The sequence below is a fragment of the Natator depressus genome, chromosome 1 (assembly GCF_965152275.1).
Source record: "Natator depressus isolate rNatDep1 chromosome 1, rNatDep2.hap1, whole genome shotgun sequence".
Taxonomy (NCBI): domain Eukaryota; kingdom Metazoa; phylum Chordata; order Testudines; family Cheloniidae; genus Natator; species Natator depressus.
The window spans coordinates 264,983,309-265,008,396 of record NC_134234.1 but is presented as its reverse complement, the minus strand read 5'-3'; the positions used below and the strand labels follow the sequence as shown (position 1 = coordinate 265,008,396).

Sequence of the window (25,088 nt, the reverse complement as noted above, 5' to 3'; positions counted from 1 at the left end):
TTAGTGCCTTACTAGTAACAAATCTTAGTGTGGAAATTACCACTAGTCTACCTTCTGGTCCCACTATGATGGAAGGTAAACAGTTTTACATACAACTATCCCCCTGGGTGAATAAGTCATTTCTGACATCAAGCCTAACTCGCCTTATTTTCTAATAAAGAATAGCCCAAAATTTACAAATGTAAGAGCCTCTGGTCATTCACATATGTCCATATTCAGGAACATAAATCAGTGGCCTGATTTTTAGAGTTGCTATGCCCCTGAAAAAAGAAAAAGGAGTACTTGTGGCACCTTAGAGACTAACCAATTTATTTGAGCATAAGCTTTCGTGAGCTACAGCTCACTTCATCGGATGCATACTGTGGAAAGTGTAGAAGATCTTTTTATACACACAAAGCATGAAAAGATACCTCCCCCCACCCCACTCTCCTGCTGGTAATAGCTTATCTAAAGTGATCACTCTCCTTACAATGTGCATGATAATCAAGGTGGGTCATTTCCAGCACAAATCTAGGGTTTAACAAGAACGTCGGGGGGGGGGGGGGGGGAAAACAAGGGGAAATAGGTTACCTTGCATAATGACTTAGCCACTCCCAGTCTCTATTCAAGCTTAAGTTAATTAAGTTAAGTTAAGTATCCAATTTGCAAATGAATTCCAATTCAACAGTTTCTTGCTGGAGTCTGGATTTGAAGTTTTTTTGTTGTAATATCGCAACTTTCATGTCTCTGATTGCGTGACCAGAGAGATTGAAGTGTTCTCTGACTGGTTTATGAATGTTATAATTCTTGACATCTGATTTGTGTCCATTTATTCTTTTACGTAGAGACTGTCCAGTTTGACCAATATACATGGCAGAGGGGCATTGCTGGCACATGATGGCATATATCACATTGGTGGATGTGCAGGTGAACGAGCCTCTGAGTGTGGCTGATGTTATTAGGCCCTGTGATGGTGTCCCCTGAATAGATATGTGGGCACAGTTGGCAACGGGCTTTGTTGCAAGGATAGCTTCCTGGGTTAGAGGTTACACACCCCTGGAACTCCGACCTGGGATATTCTATCTACTACCCAAGATAAACCTGGAAATCCTGGGCGCCCCATCATCTCAGGCATTGGCACCCCGACAGCCAGACAATCCTCCTATGTAGACTCCCTCCTTAGGCCCTACTCTACCAGCACTCCCAGCTACCTTCGAGACACCACTGACTTCCTGAGGAAACTACAATCCATCGGTGATCTTCCTGATAACACCATCGTGGCCACTATGGATGTAGAAGCCCTCTACACGAGCATTCCACACAAAGATGGACTACAAGCCGTCAAGAACACTATCCCCGATAATGTCACGGCTAACCTGGTGGCTGAACTTTGTGACTTTGTCCTCACCCATAACTATTTCACATTTGGGGACAATGTATACCTTCAGATCAGCGGCACTGCTATGGGTACCCGCATGGCCCCACAGTATGCCAACATTTTTATGGCTGACTTAGAACAACGCTTCCTCAGCTCTCGTCCCCTAACGCCCCTACTCTACTTGCGCTATATTGATGACATCTTCATCATCTGGACCCATGGAAAAGAAGCCCTTGAGGAACTCCACCATGATTTCAACAATTTCCATCCCACCATCAACCTCAGCCTGGTCCAGTCCACACAAGAGATCCGCTTCCTGGACACTACAGTGCTAATAAACGATGATCACATAAACACTACCCTATACCGGAAACCTACTGACTGCTATTCCTACCTACATGCCTCCAGCTTTCACCCTGACCACACCACACGATCCATCGTCTACAGCCAAGCTCTGCGATACAACCGCATTTGCTCCAACCCCTCAGACAGAGACAAACTCCTACAAGATCTCTATCAAGCATTCTTACAACTACAATACCCACCTGCGGAAGTGAAGAAACAGATTGATAGAGCCAGAAGAGTTCCCAGAAGTCACCTACTACAGGACAGGCCTAACAAAGAAAATAACAGAACGCCACTAGCCGTCATCTTCAGCCCCCAACTAAAACCCCTCCAACGCATTATTATGGATCTACAACCTATCCTGAAGGATGACCCAACACTCTCACAAATCTTGGGAGACAGGCCAGTCCTTGCCTACAGAAAGCCCCCCAACTTGAAGCAAATACTCACCAACAACCACATACCACACAACAGAATCACTAACCCAGGAACCTATCCTTGCAACAAAGCCCGTTGCCAACTGTGCCCACATCTATTCAGGGGACGCCATCACAGGGCCTAATAACATCAGCCACACTATCAGAGGCTCGTTCACCTGCACATCCACCAATGTGATATGTGCCAGCAATGCCCCTCTGCCATGTACATTGGTCAAACTGGACAGTCTCTACGTAAAAGAATAAATGGACACAAATCAGATGTCAAGAATTATAACATTCATAAACCAGTCGGAGAACACTTCAATCTCTCTGGTCACGTGATTACAGACATGAAAGTTGCAATATTACAACAAAAAAACTTCAAATGCAGACTCCAGCGAGAAACTGTTGAATTGGAATTCATTTGCAAATTGGATACAATTAACTTAGGCTTGAATAGAGACTGGGAGTGGCTAAGTCATTATGCAAGGTAACCTATTTCCCCTTGTTTTTTCCTACCCCCTCCCTTTCTCAGACGTTCTTGTTAAACCCTGGATTTGTGCTGGAAATGGCCCACCTTGATTATCATACACATTGTAAGGAGAGTGATCACTTTAGATAAGCTATTACCAGCAGGAGAGTGGGGTGGGGGGAGGTATTTTTTCATGCTTTGTGTGTATAAAAAGATCTTCTACACTTTCCACAGTATGCATCCGATGAAGTGAGCTGTAGCTCACGAAAGCTTATGCTCAAATAAATTGGTTAGTCTCTAAGGTGCCACAAGTACTCCTTTTCTTTTTCCTTTTCTTTTTGCGAATCCAGACTAACACGGCTGTTACTCTGAAATATGCCCCTGACGTTCTTTGTTTACTTCAGTGGAGCTGCAGCTTCTCAGCACATTTGAATGTTAGGCCACTTACTTTATTTAGATTCCTACATTAAAGTTAGACTCCTAAACTCGTTACCCTAGTTTGAAAGTGTTGGTTTAGTAAATAGAAACTGGAACTAAGGCTGGAATTTTTAATGCATTTTATGTGCCTTAGTAGGGACAGAGGAGCCTAATTAAATCTTGAAGTGGAACATAGGCATGCAATGATTTGTCAACATTTGATTCAAAGTGCCTGTAAGGCTGTGGAACATTTGGGGTGGATGGGTGATGCACCTAGTATTTTGAATTATGGGCCTGGTCAAGAGCACAATAGAGTATTTTTAAAGTAGGCGGGAAAGCACCTAGCCAGAGGAGGTTGCTGAAAAGTTAGACCAATTCAGGGCATACCGAAGTTGTTAGGTACTTGTGAAGAAGAGACTCTCTGCATTCCCCAGAGATAACACCTGGTAATGGAACAAAAGGGTTAGTGTGTACATATCAAATCAGATTTTCAAAGCAGCAATGTGCCTACTACAGCTTTGAAAAAAAAAATCTACATGCAAAAGAGGGTGTATAAACTGAGATTCATAACTACAGATTTAGACACTTGGACAGGAAGATTTGAAAATTCTAATCTAAATTCTTCAAGTTTACAATTCCTCATCAATAAACTGATGTTATTGCACTGTACATTACTAAATGTGGAGTTTTAGTCATTGGCTAATATCTCTAATAGTCATATATTTCCCAGTTAAACAACGAAGGAAAAATGTAAATGTTACCTATTATGTGAAAAGAAAAAAAAAATTAATTAATAGATGTTTAACAGGTACTGCGTTCATGGAAAGAATATGAACTAGCATTAATTATTATTAACTATGGGAAAAAATTGTTGGATTCCTCACAAACATCCCAGGGACAGTCTAAATTCAGTAGTATTGAAGAAATGCAAACTGACACAGAAACAGAAGACGAGGTAATCTTTTTTTCATTTTCATTTTCTTTTCTATAAGTAGGATGTTGCATACTAGCACCTCATCAAAACATTGCTGATAGGAGAGTGTAAGAAATTTAAAGACATACATTCTTTAATATATCAGAGATCACATAGAAGATCTTTACATCCATGGAAAGTTGAAATTAATTTTAATCAAACAATTTTCATAGTTGAATACTGCACTTCATATCTTGTCTTCAGAAACACTATTGATGACAGAAATAAATAACTGGTGAAACTGCTGAGCTAAAGAAACGCTGAAAAAATAGTATCCCAAGTTTACTGAACTGGAGAAAAACTTAGCTTTCTCATTGCTGCTGCTGCACATCTTCAGAGGTGCTGTTGATGGCACCTTCCTTCCCCACAAACCACTTCATCCCTCTCAGACTTGAGTGCATTTCTGCCTGGGGCTGCAAGAGAACAACACAGGGATTGGCTCTGGATATGCCCTCCCTTGAGGTTATCATGCAGTCGGAGTACTTCACAGGCTCGAGTGAACCTTGCAATCATCAGTCATGTTGATGATCCTCTGGAGGTGTGGGCTCTTATCAGCTTTCCTCAAAGAGACATAAAATATACCATTGTTCCTCCCTTTGTCTCTCACTCTTGAAGGTGATGATTTAAAGCCCTTCTCAGGAAGGAAAAAGATGGTGTCAAAGTTACATGGCTAGCTGCACCTATGTCCCATTTTTGGTCTCTCTGAGAGCACCTCCTCAAGTGTTGGGCCTTGCGCCTTCGTCTGTTCCAGGGTGGGGAATTCTGCAATTCCACTTTCCCACTGGGCCCTTGGCGACAGTAACTGGTGTATCAATTGTGCTTACCCTATGGGACTGACAGAGTTCAGGTACTTGTTTTGCTTCCCTTCAGGAGTCTGAGAGCAGGGATGTACAGTGAGCAGACAGATTTTTTTAATCTAAAGTACTATTTATCAGGAGGAACAAAGGATTTAGAAAAAAGGATTTTAAAACAGTCTACAGACTTTTCTTACCTGCAGGCTTACTACCTCTGATGGTAGTGTAGGAAGGTCTAGCATCTTCAAAAAGAACAGGAATACTTGTGGTACCTTAGAGACTAACAAATTTATTAGAGCATAAGCTTTCATGGGCTACAGCCCCCTTCATCGGATGCATAGAATGGACATATAGTAAGAAGACAGAGATATAGATCTCTCTCTATCTATATCTTATATACAGAGAAGGTGGAAGTTGCCATACAAACTGTAAGAGGCTAATTAATTAAGATGAGCTATTATCAGCAGGATTAAAAAAACACTTTAGTGATAATCAAGATGGCCCATTTAGACAGTTGACAAGGTAGTGTGAGGATACTTTACATGGGGAAAGAGATTCAGTGTGTAATGACCCAGCCACTCCCAGTCTCTATTCAAACCCAAGTTAATGGTATCTAGTTTGTATATTAATTCAAGCTCAGCAGTTTCTCGCTGGAGTCTCTTTTTGAAGCTTTTCTGTTGCAAAATTGCCACCCTTAAATCTTTTACTGAGTGGCCAGAGAAGTTGAAGTGTTCTCTTACCAGTTTTTGACTGTTATGATTCCTGATGTCAGATTTGTGTCCATTTATTCTTCTGCGTAGAGACTGTCCGGTTTGGCTAATGTACATGGCAGGGGGGCATTGCTGGCACATGATGCCATATCACATTGGTAGATGTGCAGTGAACAAGCCCTTGATGGCGTGGCTAATATGATTAGGTCCTATGATGATGTCACTTGAATAAATATGTGGACAGAGTTGGCATTGGGCTTTGTTGCAAGGATGGGTTCCTGGGTTAGTGTTTTTGTTGTGTGGTTGCTGGAGAGTATTTGCTTCAGTATTTCTCCTGCTGATAATAGCTCATCTTAACTAATTAGTCTCTTACAGTTTGTATGGCAACTTCCACCTTCTCTATATATAAGATAGATATCTCTCTATCTATATTATCTTACTATATGTTCCATTCTATGCATCTGATGAATTGGGCTGTAGCCCACAAAAGCTTATGCTCTAATAAATTTGTTAGTCTCTAAGGTGCCACAAGTACTCCTGTTCTTTTTGCCGATACAAACTAACACGGCTGCTACTCTGAAACCTAGCCTCTTCAGACACTCCAGTGGGTGCTTTTGTCTGTGCCTGGTTCCCCCCACACAGCTGCCCCCTGTTAAAGAGCATTCCTTTTAAAATCTGCCAGAAGTCTTTTGATCTCTTGTGTTTGAAGGCTTGTTTTGTCCTGATACAAACCAATCTTCCAAGTTAATAGTCCTGGCATTGTCCTTTAACAGCCTTCAACTGTTTGTGGAAAGGTGGCCTGTCCAGAGCCATTCTTTCCCTTCCTGACAACTTCATGTTGTATTAAGTCATTATAGTCCTATAAACCTCCCCCCACCAAATAAGCATGTCAACACAGAGTATTCATAAATTATGACAGAGCATCTCCAGGTCAGTCACTGATGGTATGAAAAATGCTGACTCAAATCTGTGGACTACAACTCTCTACCCTTGGACTGTGATATTTAAGAGCTAAGGAGAGAGGGCTTTGATTTTTATACTTATTGTCCACTGAAAAAACCCCTACTGAGCATAACAGCAGTTGATACCATAAATGGTCAGGTCAGACCAAATTAGCCTCTGCAATTGGTGCTTCCTATCTGAGGGATATTCACTCATTTGTAGCTACATCCTGTTAGTAGTAGTACTGCAGTTGAGCCTGGGGATCCTAGCAAAGATCAGGACCCTGTTATGCTTGGCACAGTACAAACAGTTCTAGCTCTGAAGAGCTTACAACCTAAATAGAGAAGATAGTCAAAAGGTTGGAGGGAATAGATACAATATACAGGTAACTGTCTTGTTAGTTCCACAACTTTCTCTTTTTTTTTTTTTTGCCTGTTTAATTTGTGGGGGGGGGGAGAGAAGAGAAGAGGAGAAGGGAATTAGCTGAAAAGACAGATAAGGAAAGTAGATGGAACATTAAAAGGAGGGGGAAGGATGAGGGTTATGGAGGGCAGGTGAAGTCAAGCCGAAATGAAGAGCCTGAAGGAGAGGTTGGAGGAAGTAGGAGCAAACAGCCAGTCAGCACAGGGGGAAGAACGTCCAGAAAGAAAGTTGTACAAAGGATTTGGACAAGGATGACATCAGAGTCACCGGGTCCCTGATTCAGCTTTTTTTACCTCTGCTATTGCTGACAGTTTCTGGCTGCCTTCTCCCAGCAGTTCCCCCACCCCCGCCAAAGCATACAAAATGTGTCAGCTTTCTGAAGAAAACTTAAGTTTTGTCAAAAAAAATGTCCAAAATCCTAAAAGTTTGATTTTTGTCCAAAAACCAAAATATTTTCTCCAAAATCTGAAGTATTTCTATTCAAATATGCTGTTGGGGTGCTTTGTGAATGCCTTGAGTGTCCATTCTTCTCCCTGGGCTCCTTAGCAGGACTACAGCTTCCACAATGCTCTGCAAACACAGACCTCCCTAATACTCTGCCTCCTCTCACCAAGTGAGGAGTGGAAGGCATTTCATAGGAGATATAATTTGACTAATAATTAGATTTCTCCCTGTAGCTATATGAGACTCACCCGGCAGAGTCTCCTGCAGGTCATCCAGGGAATTAGCCTGTCAGCTGGTGTCTTGCCTGTTGCTGGCCTCCCCATGTCCCTCTTTGACCCCAGTGCCCCTTTCCCTTGGGTCCTGCCCCTTGGCAGTACCCCCCCCATCTCTGGGTCATCAAATATCAGGGTTGGAAGGGACTTCAGAAGGTCATCTAGTCCAACCCCCTGCTCAAAGCAGGACCAATCCCCAATATTTGCCCCAGATCCCTAAATGGCCCCCTCAAGGATTGAACTCACAACCCTGGGTTTAGTAGGCCAATGCTCAAACCACTGAGCTATCCCTCCCCCCAGGGAACCTCCCATCCCCCACCTCACCTCAGTAGATGGCTACTGCCAGTCACCACCTAGCCCCCATTCACTGGGGCGCACTGCAGTGTACAAGCCACTCATCACAGGCAAGGGGGGGTTTGGACCTGCTGCCTCCGCCTACCCTTGGGCTGCCCTGTGTGAACCCCAGTACTCTGTTTTAGGCTATCTGCCAGGCTTCCAGCCTGGAGCCTCCCAGCTCCTCTGGCCTTCCCCAGCCCTGTGTCTACTCTGGTAGTCTCTCCACAGCTAAAGAAGACTGTCTGAGCATCTGGCTCACAGCCCTTTTATAAGGGCCAGCTGTGGTCTGTTTGGGATGTGGCCCCAGCTGTGCCTACTTCCCCAATCAGCCTGGGAGCTACTTGCCCCCAGCCACAGTCCTCTCCTGGGCTGTTTTAAGCCCCTCCGGGCAGGAGTGGGTGACCACCCCGCTACACTCCCTTACTGGGAGTGGAGCAGTTAGCTTATCCCACCCAAATGAAATACGTCAATCAAGCTTCTGACCATGACACTGTGAGAATCACAGAACATGTCAATTAGCTGCTTTAGTGCCTTAATAAAGGGAATAAGTGACTCCCGAGATGACTGAATGTCATTCAGACAGGAAAGAAATATACAACTCAAAGCAACTACTTTCTAACTGAGCTCTGAAGTGGATCTGTTAGCTAGCGAGAGAAACCGGGCACAGTTGGTTCCAAAGGTCACTCCCTCAGCCTTATAAAAACACTTCTCAGAAGTGACAAAAGCCCATCTTGACAAACTATAGGGAACAACCTCGATGCTGCAACTGACACATTGTAAGCAGCCTGCCACCACCAGCAGAAATGACAGATGGGCAGGAGATTCTCTTGTTTACCCAAGTTGCCAAACAAATACAAACAAGTTATCTCCCCATGCAAATGACTCACATGTTAGCCTTTGGACAGTAGTAATTGGTGCAGGATGTGTGTCCCCAGCAGATGAGGAAAATTAGAGGCCCATGAGAGAGCTCCCTTTCATCAGGTCAGTAATATTTTGTTACAGAATTTTTTTCTGCAGCACGCTTAGGTAGTGCAAGCTGCCGTGTTATCAGCATCCTGGACTTTTCAGGGTTTGCAAGGGACAGGAAACCACAAGTATTTTTAAGTATATTTCCCCCTAAATATGTTTTAAAAAATTACAGTTCTGGCAAGATCCTAAGTCATTTTAACTTTCTCTTTTGGTTTAGTTTCATTATACCCAAATAATTCAATATACAGAAAGTTGATATCTGTAAATCACAATTTACATAAAGTTTATTTCATATCTGAAGTTGTCACTGGAAAAAATTACATTAAAACAAACAACAAACATTAGGACACCAAACAGGGAATTAAGAGACTTGGGGTTTATTCCTGGCTCTGCCATTGACCTGCTGTCTACAGCTACATAAATTCTAAGTATTAATAATTTATAACTTGATATTCTTAGAGTCCTTACAGTAAAAAGAAGTCACAAGCAGCTGCAGTTGAAAAAGCAGCTGAGAACCTAGCAGCTCTGGAATCAAACCTCCTCAAATTGACAAGACCAGGTAGATGTTTCAGCAAAGTATTTTTTACCTTCTCTCTACTGTTTCTCATGGTTTTGCATTCAAGAATGGTTTTGCCAAATAAGTGCTTGTGTGTTCTTTGGCTCTTTTTAAGAGGGAAAATGAGGGATGCAATATAACCAACCAAATATATGATTTCTGTTGCTTCATTTAGGTTGGCAGTAACATACGGCATTGTTTTCACCATCTCATTCCTCATTAACAACTACGGTTGCTGCATTCAAGCAAATACACTACTTAAAAGCTCTATCAGTTGCATTGGGGCTCTACGCTATATTCTACCTCAAGCTGTTCAGACTGCCTGTATGTTTTTTTTCAGAGCAATCTAGTTTGAGAATCTAATGACTTACGGCCATTCTGAATTTAAAGTTCCTGCAGCAGTAAATATAATTGACCCAATCCATAAAAATACTAAATTTTAAAAGTCTAGTCTTTCAGAGTCTATTAGTGAACTACAGTCACTAATTACTAGTCACATGAGACTCTTTGGTCATTGTCTTTTTTTTCATTTGTATACTACCTAGCACAGTAGAGCCATACAAGTACATATATAATTCATATCTGAAATGTTTAGCTGCTCCTTATACTGGATCAGATAAGGAAGGATTATTTGTCCAGCTATGCCGAAAGAAGGACAGGAGACATTTGACCTGAGTTTAATCAGGCTGCAACTGTATTATTAGATGTCTGGTACTTCCCAGCAGATAAAAGTGTACAGTGCAGGTAACCCCATGTTTATTCTGTAATACCAGGGGGACTTCTTCCAGCTCCCCTTCTTTTTCCATCCAGGTTCCTCCAGCAAATCCATTGCCTGGACCTTACCATCCGTCCCCCTCGTAACAGGGTTAAGGTGGGCTATAAAAATGTGTGCGGGGGGGGTGGGAGGTAATGGCTCCCTGCTGTACCCATCATAAGAGTTCCCAACTGCCCCCCATTTGTTCCTTTTAACAAACCCTCTTTTTAAGTCCTTCTCCAAGCCATTTATCCAGTCACTGTATACCTTTCCTATGGAGTACCTGCACTGGACATCTGCCACAAGGAGGTGCCAGCAATTAGCTTGGCTGCCTCCCCCCATCAAGCCCACCTGGGTTCCCAGACATCTCACTGCCCCAGCCAAAACAAATGGGCTCCAAAGCTTTACAGGGGAACCCCATCCTCCCTCAATAATTTGGTGCCCCCAGGATGTCCAAATTGGTGAGCTTTTTATGACCAAGGAATTCCCCCCCTCCCGTTAGCATTTGTCATGCCTTGTCCACCAGGTGGCGCCCCATGGCTCCCCACCAGACCCTTTGTTAATGCATGTTCGACAACAAGTCCCTTCTTGTTCTGGGCAGTAATTGAACCCCTTTACACATTCCCAAATAGTTTTTCCAAGGTGTGCCACATCATGTCAGTGACTGCTATGGCGCACAGCAGTGGTATCAGCTGGCCTAATAAATGCTTCTCCTTCCATGCCAATGCAGGCTTGCCCTGTCACTGAACCCTGGTTCCCAGGCCACTAGAACGTACACCTATGTGCTTAAACACCCCCGCCCAATCCTGTGCCCACAGAGCCACACCACCGCCTCCAGGGCCAGTCTTCCAACATCTGGAATGAAATCTCAACACGTTAATGTTGACTCACCACCCAAGGTTGCACACATGTATCGTATGTTTCTGAATGCCAATGCCCAATTGCCAGAATTGCCTATGCCCCCATACTCAGCTGCACTGCTGCTGGGCAGAACCAAGCTTACATCTTTTCTGTAAGATAACAGATGCTCCCCAGCCTCCTTGATCAGTTGACCATCGCAAGTTTAATATACCTGCTTGTCCCTGACAGTGTACATCACACAACTCCAAGCCCCGCTCTCCCTCTCCCAGCCCCCCAGTGCACCTACAGAACCCAGGCATTAGCTCACTGATCCCAAAAGCACCAAAATTGCTATTAAGAATGCTGCTTTGAGCAAGGCCACTTAGATTCCTCAGAATGTGAGCTGTATTGTCCCTCAGCCTGCTCTGTGTAAAGGGGAGGCTTCAGATGCAGAGCTGCCCCTTTTAAACCTTTCATTCCCACGGGATGAATCAGCGACCATGCTGACCCTTTTTGCAGCAGTTTTCCTCTTCTCTCCTCAAAGCACTGTTCCCTTCATTCAGCCAGCCAGGTAAATACCCACTCACCCTGCTTAAAGGTGCTGTGCGCTCATTCTCTTTCACATTCCTTGAATAGAATACATATCTCAGCCTTATTTGAAGATTTGTTTCTTCATCTCAATCATTTTCTGTCCTTATTAATTCTTTTGTTTTAAAAGGTGAATTTAGTGATTAGTAGAATTGTCAGTCTCTGTTCATTTCCAGAATCTCTCATCTTCACTTCTTCCCCTACTTTTAGAGGCTTGAGTGGGAGAAATACACAGAATATGTTTTTATTCACCACTCTTTCAGCTGCTCTCCAGGAGAAGGTAGAGATGAGCTACAAGTTGCTGTCCAAACACGAGCTGGAAAAGCAGGGAGTTCTGTGCCCTGGCTGATTTCCCTGTCACAGGCCTGCTGTACTCCTCAGGAGAATTATCCTCCCATCAAGGCCGCCTCAGGTCTTGTAGGAGCATAGCTGCTCCTTTCTGTGTCATTCCTAGTCATCTTTGGGTTGCTGCAGCAGCAACAGCCTCTTGCTTTCAAGCACATCCTCTGCTACCCCAGGTGCAGCTGCTTATATGTGACATTGTCTGTACAAGCCTAACACAATTGCAGCTCTATTGTCAATAGCCAAGAAGGGAGTTCTTGTAGATAAAGTGTCACTAACTGGCAACATTTTGTCCACCATATTGTCTATACATGCTCTGAGCACGACTAGTCAACATGATGGCTGAAATCATTGGTTGCCACCGATGCCTTGTCTGCTTTGAAGTTTCTGTCGTTGCAAACCATGGTAGCAATGGTTGAAGATGCCAGGGGTGAGGGAAATGTTCACCCCAGAAAGTTGCTCTTTTTTGAACAATTACAAACTTGTTTACATTTCACTGCCTTTTTAATTCAGTAATGGCTTGTTCAATTAAACAAATGGTGCAGCCTGCATTAAAAATGAAAATATTTAGGTTATAAGTTTGTGTGCCAAGTTTAGGTGAGGGTTAGATGAGGCTGAGAATAGGACCTGAAATGGAAATCCTGATTAAAACTCTCACTCTGGAGTCATTACTGATGGTTCCATATTAATTACAAATCTGACCTTCTTATACTTCCTTGCATGTTGGCAATGAAAATATCTCTAACAAATGGAAAGAGAAAGCGCAGCAATCCAATTAAATATGTAGCTCAGCTAGGTCCTGATCCCGCCACTTGTTCCACAGAGATGGACGCATGTTCTCATGCAGAACAAGTTGTAGGATTGGGGCCTTACTGAGGTATGCAAGTTAAATTCAAATTAAATAGCTCTTTAATAAAATACTGTACCATGTTAAAGAAGACTGCATTTTGATCAACAATTTGATGTGCAGTACTCGATAGCCAAAGTGCTTCTAAAGTGTGGTGCTTGGTAATGCAGGTGTATCTGCAACATTTAAATGAATATACGCAAAATCTAAATCAGAAAAGTTCAAGATAAAGGAACATTTACAAATCTTTGGTTAGGTAAAAGGATATTCAGAATAAAAGACATAATACAAAGCAATAGACAAGTCCCCCGTTGACTGCATTTATAACAAATGCTAGATGCCCTGCAAACAGCTATCCAAATGAATACAGTTAGGTCATCTAGCACAATGTGCTCTATGCTAGAGCACATTAACAAATATGGTAACAAAAACCACTTTGAGGGAAATTCTTGTAAGTGGATCTACACCGTGAAGCATCCCCCGATGACGATCTAAGAGGGAAATTGGGGCAAGAACTGAATGTGCCTGTTTCACTAGAAACCTGGGAAACCATCTGCCACAACAAAAAGGACAATTCAGGCTCTCCCTCTCTTGAAGATTTTCTCAAATTAAAAATTTAAGCAGACACTGTTGGACCCCAAAATGCTTATTCACAGCTGATCTTGTCAAACACACCAAAGGGAAGTGGAGACAGAGAGCCAGTTTTTCCTATGCCACTTTTTAAAACTACATCGTATATCATGGAAGCAGTATATTTAAAGCACTTCCATCAGTGCTGGGTATTAACTCTCCACATTCATTCAGATTGTGTCTGTTGATTGTATTAGAAGAGTTAGTGCTTGTAATCAACATCAAGAAATTGTTGCATCCTCTTTTTTCTAATGTCTAAAAGGATCTTTTCCAGATGATGAAAATAGATGCTGCTTCCTCCTCAGCTGGCTTAAAGAGCTAGCTATCCCGGCACTGAGCAAGAAACTAACTTGAACTAACAGGAACAACTAGAAAAGATACAATCTCTGATCATGTATGAAAGACATACATGCCATAGTAATTATGGCATCTAAGTCTTATGCCAGTTTTCCCCACATTCCTATCTGTTTCATTTAATTTTTACCCTTTTTATTTCTAGGAAAGGGGTTGTCTTGTAGATCCTTTTTGGGTTTAGGTACATAATATATTCTTGTAGACTACTGTCAAATGTGTACTTCAATAAGACAGAAAGTAGTCTATAGGTATTGGCAAGATGTCTGAGAAATTGCACTTGGTCTTGCTATATAGCTATCTGCTTGTATTTGTGTATGGAAAATACAGGTAAAGTTTTAAAAAAAGAAAAGCAAAAATCTTCATTAGTGCAATATGTAAAAAAACCTGAAATATAACTTTGAATTTATAGACTTGGGCATCTTAAATCAGCTAAGCGTAAAATAAATAGCTTAGAAAAGTAAAGTCTTTACCTGAATCATGCTATTATAACAGCAAATTGCATAGCATAATCATTAACATAGATAATGTGTATAGGAGAGGAAGGATGGTCTAGTGGCGGAGCACTGGCCTGAGACTTGGGAGACCCATGTTCAGTTCTTTGGTCTGCCACAGACTTCCTGTGTGACCTTGATCAAGTCACTTAGTCTCTTTGTGCCTCAGTTCATCATTTATAAAGTGGGAATAATAGCACTGCTCTGCCTCACAAAAGTATTATTAAGATAAATACATGGAAGATTGTGAGGTGCTCAGAGGTATTGCAATGGTGGCTATACCTAAAATAGATATTGTTGCTCATTTGGCCTGAGATGTTAGCCCCTGTTCCATTAGAAGGAAAAATTGATGATACAAGCCAGGTATATTCTTTGATGTATAATCCTGCTTTTCTGAACTCAGTGGAAAAAACAGCAGGCAGTTTCTTTTCTCAAAAATCTCTCAGGGTGCCTCTCCAAGAAGCTCTGTCTATCTGCTTCCCTTCAGTGCCCTGCTCACAGCTGCTTCTCCAGCTTTCTGTGGACTTTCTGCTCTAACACACAGAGACAGACTGCAAACACAAAGTCTTAACCCCTGATTCTTGAATCCACAAACTCCTCAGCCTATACTCTCAACCCTGATCAGGTCTTGCCTGAGGTCTGGTGTTGCTTTTGTCTAAAATCTTATTGTGATGAGTCGGGGGGATCCCATCAAGTGCAGGGTGAGTTCATCCCATCCTTGGAGTTGCCCTCTGCCTCTGGACAGTGAGTCCAAGGGGTCAAAGTCAACAGAGTTACTCTGATCCGCAGGGCTATAAGGCCTTGTGGCCAAAGTCTATATAATCACCCTGATCCACAGGGTAGTAGCGCCTCATGCTGATTCAGTGAGGTAGCCCTTCTCTTCAGGGCAACAAGGCTTAAGAGCCAGAGTCCATAGAATTACCCTGGTTCACAGGGCAGCGAGGCCTAGTGGCCAGTGTCACTAGAACTACTATTCCAGGCTCACAGGGCAGTGAGGCCTTGCGGCCAGAGTTAATAGTGATACCCTGGGTTTGTAGGGCAGTGAGGCCTAGCAACTAAAGTCAATAGAGATACCCTGGGTTTGCCTCCAGGCAGGGCTGTGTGGCCCACTGGCCAGTTGGGGTGGGTGGCAGCCAGGCTAGGGGACCCAGGCCTTCCCTGCTCCACCACGTCCGAGCCCAGGGCTCTGTCAGTGGCAAGTGTGTCCACCGCTGCATCAGCAGGGATCCATCCACAACATGCTGACTATCTTGGGGACAATGGCTAGTCCCCCCTGGGCTACATCCTACCATGATACTTGTGGTGGTCTGTGCATCTCCAGGTTCCTTGGCCTGTGCAACTCCCTGTAGCTCAGATCTCCCTGGGGCATCCCCAGGTAGCTGGGCGTCTGCTTGGTCTCGGCACCTCTGGCTTCCACGATCCAGGGCTCCAGTTGTTCCTGTGCAGGAGCCAGCAAGAAACATCCTTCCTCTCCAGTGGTCAGCCCAGACTGAGGTGCACTGCTCCTTCTTATATTGGTGCTACACCTGGAGCATGCCCAGTAGGGACATGAACTCTGCCCACAGTGAGGAGTTAACCCTTCCCCGTCCAGTGCAGGGTGAGTTCACCCTGTCACAGTTATATATAAAAGAGTTACAGTTGTTTGCCTTTATGCACTACTATAAGGTAAGTCCCATATTCAGGAAATGTGACCAGTGTTGATCATTGAAAGACATTGCCTTCAAAACATTTAGTCTGTTTCATCTGTTTGTAGATAACTTCCCTCTCTTTTCCTGAAAAGGTTGGAAGAACAAGTATTTTAAAAGTAGTGATAGTAGTGAGAAATCTTTATAGCATACAGTATGGGCTAAAGGATGGTGTTTTCTGGTCTTCAACTGCAGTTCAAGAAAAAATCATACCATTTTTATGTTATTAGTTGTCCTATGGATTTATTTAACTTGGTCATCAATCTAGGTACTGGACCAGAGATTACAGGACAAGAAGATCCTTTTTTTCTCTACCCTATAATTTCATGTTGGACAGCAAACAATGCCTACAGGGAAGGTAGGAAAATTGGATTTTGCTTTTGTTGTCCGTTTTTTTTCTTTAAAATCCAATACTGATAAAGTAATAGGTATAATTAAGAAGTTATTTTTATTCTTCATTGTTTGTAATAAGCACTTTACAACTTGAAAACATTTTTTCCATTTTTATCCTTTTATCATTTGAAAGCAATATAGTTATTAATGTTCCTTATGGAGATGCATTTATATGTGCATGAAATATTTGCAACAAATTATGACTTAACTGAAAATTTGATGTTTTTTCACATTAGCTGATTAACTTGAAAATGGACCTATTTTGAAAATAGAATGTTTTGTTGATTTTTCTATAAAGAGCAATGCCTTTTCTGCAACTGGAAACTCCTTTTTAATGAAGAGGAGTTTAAAATTTGAAGTTCAAATTTGCTCATGTTTTCAATGCAAAATATGAGGTATATGAAATCTGGGCTGTGCCTTCTCTTACGATTAACACAATAGAATCCAAAATATCAATGGGGGCAAAACTGTAAAATGAACATAATTCACCATAATCTTAACACTGACTAAATTGGGACTAAAGGTATTTTTAATTTATTGGTAACAAAGAGGAGAGGGGCCTGGCCAGATAGCACAGAGTGTAAACTAGAAATAATTAAAACAAATCTAGAATTGGCAAAATAAGACTTATATCCTGCAGCAAGAACTGTGTTTTACCTTTACTAACATGGTTTTCATTGCAGGATTGGAACCTAAATGAACGAAATGCATTTGTGATATTTTGTCCTCGCTTTTTATTCTTCACTTGCTCTCTAATTCACAAAATTCAGTAATTTATAATAGGTCTTGTAGTCACTTGGGCAAATTTGGGAGGTTCTGCTACTATTAGTGTCTACTGGATAGTAAAATATTTTATGGATTATATCCTGTATACATTGAACTTTCTGATTTTAATATTAGCACATTGTTTGCCTTTTTTATGAGCAACATAATATAAATATGCCTTGAGAAATCATCTAATAAAAAGTAGTAATATAAAGCAGAATTCAGAAAACAATTAGAATATTAATACAAGAAAGCATATGATAATTCCATATTATTTTATTTTTAACATAGTAATGAAATTCAGGAAGAAACCTCGTTTCCTTGAGTTCTTTGTTCAAGTTTTGCACAAAGCACTGAATGAAGAGAAATTTCAACGAATACTGGAATGGACAGGCAGTGTAAAAGATTTCTTAAGAAGGTAACTTTAAATTACAGTAGTAACATATAATTTTGGTTTCTGTCTTCAGAATTCCAGATACAACAAAGTATAAGGGCTCCATCCAAGGTAATACTGCTTCCATGGCTACTGGCCTGCTAAAGTTCCATGGACCTCAAGAGCTATACAGCCTCAGAGAGTATACCCTATTGTGAGGGGATATTTCTCCCTTGCTAAGGTCTGTGTAAAGCCTATTTCTGTCATGAATAGCTGCCCAAGCCTGTCTCTTTTACAGACTCTACTCAGCAATATGGCCATTGGGTGTGTGGCAGTGACATCAGGAGGACAGTTTTTTCATGAAGTTGATAGATTTCCACTCCATACGGCTAAATGCAGTGCCTTGCATAATGACAGGTTTCAGAGTAGCAGCCATGTTAGTCTGTATTCGCAAAAAAATAAGCAGTACTTGTGGCACCTTAGAGACTAACCAATTTATTTGAGCATAAGCTTTTGTGAGCTACAGCTGACTTCATCGGATGCATTCAGTGGAAAATACAGTGAGGAGATTTATATACACACAGAACATGAAAAAATGGGTGTTACCATACACACTGTAAGGAGAGCAATCACTTAAGATGAGCTATTACCAGCAGGAGAGCGGGGAGGGGGATGGGGGGGCGGGGAAAGAAAACCTTTTGTAGTGATAATCAAGGTGGGCCATTTCCAGCAGTTAACAAGAACGTTTGAGGAACAGTGGAGTGTGGGGAGGAGGAAATAAACGTGGGGAAATAGTTTTACTTTGTGTAATGACTCATCCACTCCCAGTCTCTATTGAAGCCTAAGTTACTTGTATCCAGTTTGCAAATTAATTCCAATTCAGCAGTCTCTCGTTGGAGTCTGTTTTTGAAGTCTTTTTGTTGTAATATTGCGACTTTTAGGATTTCCAGGTTTATGGATCTTCGGTAGCAGATAGAATACCCCAGGTCAGGATTCCAGGGGTGTGTCTGTGCGGATTTGTTCTTGTGCTTTTTCAGGGAGTTTCTTGAGCAAATGCTGTAGTTTCTTTTGGTAACCCTCAGTGGGATCAGAGGGTAATGGCTCGTAGAAAGTGGTGTTGGAGAGCTGCCGAGTAGCCTCTTGTTCATATTCCGACCTGTTCACGATGACGACAGCACCTCCTTTATCAGCCTTTTTGATTATGATGTCAGAGTTGTTTCTGAGGCTGTGGATGGCATTGTGTTCTGCACGGCTGAGGTTATGGGGCAAGTGATGCTGCTTTTCCACAATTTCAGCCTATGCACGTCGGCGGAAGCACTCTATGTAGAAGTCCAGTCTGTTGTTTCGACCTTCAGGAGGAGTCCACCTAGAATCCTTCTTTTTGTAGTGTTGGTAGGACGGTCTCTGTGGATTAGTATGTTGTTCAGAGGTGTGTTGGAAATATTCCTTGAGTTGGAGACGTTGAAAATAGGATTCTAGGTCACCATGAACTGTATCATGTTCGTGGGGGTGGAGGGACAGAAGGAGAGGCGCCGAGATAAGACAGATTTTTCTGCTGGGCTAAGAGTATAGTTGGATAGATTAACAATATTGCTGGATGGGTTGAGGGAACCATTGCTGTGGTCTCTTGTGGCATGTAGTAGTTTAGATAGTTTAGTGTCCTTTTTCTTTTGTAGAGAAGTAAAGTGTGTGTTGTAAATGGCTTGTCTAGTTTTAGTAAAGTCCAGCCACGAGGAAGTTTGTGTGGAAGGTTGTTTTTTTATGAGAGTATCCAGTTTTGAAAGCTCATTCTTAATCTTTCCCTGTTTGCTGTAGAGGATGTTGATCAGGTGGTTCCGCAGTTTCTTTGAGAGCGTGTGGCACAAGCTGTCAGCATAGTCTGTGTGGTATGTAGATTGTAATGGGTTTTTTTACCTTCAGTCCTTTTGGTATGATGTCCGTCTGTTTGCATTTGGAAAGGAAGATGATGTCTGTCTGTATCTGTACGAGTTTTTGTCTGGCTATGTAGACTCCCTCCTCAGGCCCTATGCTACCAGCACTCCCAGCTATCTTTGAGATACCACTGACTTCCTGAGGAAACTACAATCCATCGGTGATCTTCCTGAAAACACCATCCTGGCCACTATGGATGTAGAAGCCTTCTACACCAACACTCCGCACAAAGATGGACTACAAGCTGTCAGGAACAGTATCCCCGATAATGTCACGGCAAACCTGGTGGCTGAACTTTGTGACTTTGTCCTCACCCATAACTATTTCACATTTGGGGACAATGTATACCTTCAAATCAGCGGCACTGCTATGGGTACCCGCATGTGTACCCGCATACCCCTCAGTATGCCAACATTTTTATGGCTGACTTAGAATAATGCTTCCTCAGCTCTCGTCCCCTAATGCCCTTACTCTACTTGCGCTATATTGATGACATCTTCATCATCTGGACCCATGGAAAAGAAGCCCTTGAGGAATTCCACCATGATTTCAACAATTTCCATCCCACCATCAACCTCAGCCTGGACCAGTCCACACAAGAGATCCACTTCCTGGACACTACAGTGCTAATAAGCGATGGTCACATAAACACCACCCTATACCGGAAACCTACTGACCGCTGTTCCTACCTACATGCCTCCAGCTTTCACCCAGACCACACCACACGATCCATTGTCTACAGCCAAGCTCTACGATATAACCGCATTTGCTCCAACCCCTCAGACAGAGACAAACACCTACAAGATCTCTATCAAGCATTCTTACAACTACAATACTCACCTGCTGAAGTGAAGAAACAGATTGACAGAGCCAGAAGAGTACCCAAAAGTCACCTACTACAGGAGAGACCCATCAAAGAAAATAACAGAACGCTACTAGCCGTCACATTCAGCCCCCAACTAAAACCTCTCCAACGCATCATCAAGGATCTACAACCTATCCTGAAGGACGACCCATCACTCTCACAAATCTTGGGAGACAGACCAGTCCTTGCCTACAGACAGCCCCCCAACCTGAAGCAAATACTCACCAGCAACCACACACCACACCACAGAACCACTAACCCAGGAACCTAACCTTGCAACAAAGCCCGTTGCCAACTGTGTCCACATATCTATTCAGGGGACACCATCATAAGGCCTAATCACATCAGCCACACTATCAGAGGCTCATTCACCTGCACGTCTACGAATGTTATATATGCCATCACGTGCCAGCAATGCCCCTCTGCCATGTACATTGGTCAGACTGGACAGTCTCTACATAAAAGAATAAATGGGCACAAATCAGATGTCAAGAATTATAACATTCATAAACCAGTCGGAGAACACTTCAAGCTCTCTGGTCACTCGATCTCTGACCTAAAAGTCACAATATTACAACAAAAAGACTTCAAAAACAGACTCCAGCGAGAGACTGCTGAATTGGAAGTAATTTGCAAACTGGATACAATTAACTTAGGCTTGAATAGAGACTGGGAGTGGATGAGTCATTACACAAAGTAAAACTATTTCCCCATGTTTATTCCTCCCCACCCCACTGTTCCTCAGACGTTCTTGCTAACTGCTGGAAATGGCCCACCTTGATTATCACTACAAAAGGTTTTCTTTCCCTGCCCCCCCACTTTCCTGTTGGTAATAGCTCATCTTAAGTGATCACTCTCCTTACAGTGTGTATAACACTCATTTTTTCATGTTCTGTGTGTATATAAATCTCCTCACTGTATTTTCCACTGAATGCATCCGATGAAGTGAGCTGTAGCTCACGAAAGCTTATGCTCAAATAAATTGGTTAGTCTCTAAGGTACCACAAGTACTCCTTTTCTTTTGAGAGTTTTCCCTGGATTACTAGTATTAGTGAGCTACCATCCCTGCCGATAATTAGGCTGGAGGGAGTGGCCTAAGCCTTTTTAGTTAATGCAACTGGAAGAACAAAAATAATGTTTGATGTAATTAAACTATCTATAAACCTTTATATATACAGTAGAGTCTGCAAAGACTTTAAAAAACTACGACAAGAGTCCTTTGAGATTCTGAACACCCACAACTCCCATTGAAGTCCATTGGAATTCCAAGTACCCTAGCTCTTCCTGCAGACAGATCCTTAATTAATATATTACTAACATTTAATGTTGTTGCTGGTTTATTAGGAGGAATAACCACTTTCTTGGTATCAAGGGAACTTTGGCAAAGGAAATAAGTGAGCTCAGTGTATCTGAAGATGCAAAGCAGCACACAACAGCAGTAGTGGAGTTCCAAAAAGTGAGTTGTATTTTTATTTAAAGCTATATATCATTATCATACAGCAACAATATAAGTCCAATAATACAAACAAAATTAAACATCAGGAATGGAAACAGGCATATTTCCTAACCTTTGGGATGCAAATTCCAAACCTGAATATGCCCTGGGCTAAAAGCCCAGGAAAAAAGATGGGCATTGCAATATTCCCTAAAGGCCAACAGATATAAGCTATTTCAGACAATGAAGGGTAATGAATTCCAAAATTCACAGAGAATACCTTCTCAGCAGCTCCCTTTGAAACTGAAGGGACTTTAGCATGAGCGCCTCCACTGATTACAACTGTGCTACCATCACACTCGAGGAGAGGTGTTGTCTCATATAGACAGGTCTCAAGACATTTAGGGCTTTATGGATCAATAACATCACTTTAGCTTCCACTCTCTTAGCTTTAGTTGTTGCAGGTCATCTGTAACCCATACTGACATGTAAGGATGGAGCTGGAGAAAAGGACTACCAAGGGCCACTTTATTGATAGTTGAGAACAAAAGAGAGTTATACAGTTCTACCAAACTATCGATAGAATAGTCTATTGGCAGAACAGTGTTCTCCCTTGGAGCCTTCTGGACATGCTTGGGTTCCATTAGATTCTGAGGGGAGATAACTGAAACAGGTTACTGGCACTGCTGAGAGAGATGTGTCCCTTCACAAAAATCAAGAGGTAATGATCAGTCCATGAGATGTGTAAGATTGCTAGGGAATTACTTAAAAAAAAAGAAAAGAAATATATTAAAACAAAATTAAAGTCTTTATCCTGCATTTTTTCAAGCAATTTGTGAAATATTTTTGTAGGGAGATTTTAAAGAAGTGTCCAAGTACTAATATGTATAAAAATTAAAACAAAAGTCTCTAATACGATTATCTTCTTGGAATTTGTAAAGGGTAACAAAATTTCTCATTTGATAGCTTTCATACAACTCCTAAAATTCCTGCTTCTGTTGCATAATTAGTATCTCCTGGCATCTTTATTAGTGATTTATGTGATTGATTCTTTAGAAATTTTTTTATCCCAGTACAGTTTCTTTGAATCCAGCTAATAGAAGTTCTTGGTGTAGTTCTGTTTTCATTCACTACAATTTATAATATATGGAAATAAAGCCAGAGATTTTGCAGTATCAGAATTTGTCTTTTAAAGTGACAGGAAAAGAACTGTGATGATACAGAGTTGAAAAACATTGATAAGTGAAATAGATTATTCTCGATCCTGACCAGTATCCCAATTTGAAACATCTGGAGTATTCTCTCTTTCTGCAAAAAGAGTTTTCTGGGATAACCTTCTGGGATGCATAATATTTCCTTCAATGGCATATTTTGACAAATAGTTCTGAAATTCCATATTTTCTTTTATTTTTCCATTTACATTTATACAGAAGTGACCTACGACATATTTTGGATGCAAATAGTGATGTAGATGCAATTAATGTGCCTAAAGAGCTAGATATGAAATATTTAATTAGTTTGTGACATAGCAAATATTTTTCTAAGCCCCTAGCGGCATCAACTTTGAAGAAACCAAGAAAAGAAGTAATGTCCCCCTTTAAAGGAAAAGAGAGTCTTAGACAATATTTCCTGAGACACCCAAGTCTGGGGAAATCTCCAGAAGCACAAAGGTAAATTTACAGGGTTCGAATTCACTATTTATACTCACTACATAAAAATGGAATTAACGTTATTGGAAATTTACTTTGTAATGATGTCTGCTTCATTTCTAAATTTATGCTAAAGGGAATGAACTCCAGGAAGGATTGATTATAACAGCAGGTTCATAGATCACCCTCTTCTGTGCAACATTCTGGCATGTGCTTCAAACCATGGTCACAAAATCTGTCTCATGACTAATCTAATTCAGGATCCTTTCAGCCGTGTCATAGTTTTCAGAAAACATCTAGTAAAAGCTCTCTAAGGCCCTGTTTTGATGGGCCAGAGGGTTGTATTTGTCAATTGCATTAGATCAATTGAATTGGCTTACCACAATTGAAAAACCCCTTCACGGAGTACCTTCACTGAGAGAAAATACTGGGCTTTAAAGGGCTCATTAATCTAGAGGACAAAGGAATAACAACAACCAAAGGCTGGAAGCTGAATCCAGACAAATTCAGATTAGAAATAAAGTACAAATTTTTAACAGTGAGGGTGATTAACCGCTGGAACAATCTACCAAGGGAAGTGGTGGATTCTCCATCTCTTGATGTCTTCAAATCAAAAATGGATGCCTTTCTGGGAGGAATGTTTTAGTCACATATGTTATTAGGCGCCATACAGAGGTAATTGTGTGAAATGTAATGGCCGGTGATATACAGGAGCTCAGACTAAATGATCTAATGGATCTTTCTGGCTTTAAAACATATGAATTCATGAATCAGTAAGACGAATGTAAACCTTAGTACGTCTGACCAGGAGGTATCACTAGAGGACCACATAGACTTCATGGTATCCTGGATGTCCTTCCTCCGTGTCCCAATAAGATACTGACATCAATGGTTCCTCTGTTTTTCAGTGGATGGTAGATACCTCCAGATCATATCAATGCCTTTTGGAATGTCAGTCAGCTCCCAGAATATTTATCAAACTACTGGTAATATCATCTTCAAATTAAGAAATGGGACATTCAAATCAATTACTATTTGAACAGCCTACTGTAAAAAGCTCCCTTGGAAAGGGAAACAACCTGCCATATTCTTCTAGTAATGAGATTTTTATATAAAAATACCTAAATAAATAAACAAACATGATCAGTTGGAGGAAGAGCTATCTTAATCAATCCTAGTAGATCATTCATGTGGAAATTTAGAAGATTTCCTACTCTAGGACCAATTTCAGAAGATTAGATTCTTGGTTCTTCTAGTGTTTCAAGCCCAACAAGTGTTGGGCTCCAGAGACCTTCAACTTCTGGTAATGGTGGCTGCCTGTGCAGATGCAATGTATTGGGTCAGTTGTGGATTTCAGATGCAAAATCAGTCAAAGAAATATGGCTTGAGAAAAATCTCATTCCAGCATATATCTTCTGTAGTTTTAAAAAAGTTCCTGCAAATATTAGTGCATGAATACTAAATAAACAATTAGTTTCCTTTTTATTACTTCCCCAGCCCATTGAAGAGAATACCTGCAGTGAGTTTCAGCCTTGTATTTTGAAACTGCTGTAGAAACTCATGATCTAGTTGTGATTTTTTTTTTTTTCGGTGTGGTGGATTCAACAAGTGGCAATAGAAGGCTAAATATTGTTTTATCAGATATAAAGGCTATAGAGTACCTTCTAGTTTCCCATTTTATATAGTACTTGCTGCAATGACGTATTTAAATGACAG

General features: G+C 41.5%; 1 protein-coding gene across 1 annotated transcript in view; it reads left to right on the top strand.

Annotated features, from left to right (window-relative positions):
* The window catches only part of CFAP54 (cilia and flagella associated protein 54), a 209,517-nt gene that overhangs the window by 75,862 nt on the left and 108,567 nt on the right, over window positions 1-25,088 (top strand). The window contains exons 28-33 of the mRNA XM_074941863.1: window positions 3,819-3,965; window positions 9,333-9,432; window positions 16,229-16,318; window positions 17,410-17,536; window positions 21,633-21,744; window positions 23,269-23,393. Coding sequence (XP_074797964.1) covers window positions 3,819-3,965; window positions 9,333-9,432; window positions 16,229-16,318; window positions 17,410-17,536; window positions 21,633-21,744; window positions 23,269-23,393 — 701 coding nt within the window. The remainder of the gene's footprint in view (window positions 1-3,818; window positions 3,966-9,332; window positions 9,433-16,228; window positions 16,319-17,409; window positions 17,537-21,632; window positions 21,745-23,268; window positions 23,394-25,088) is intronic.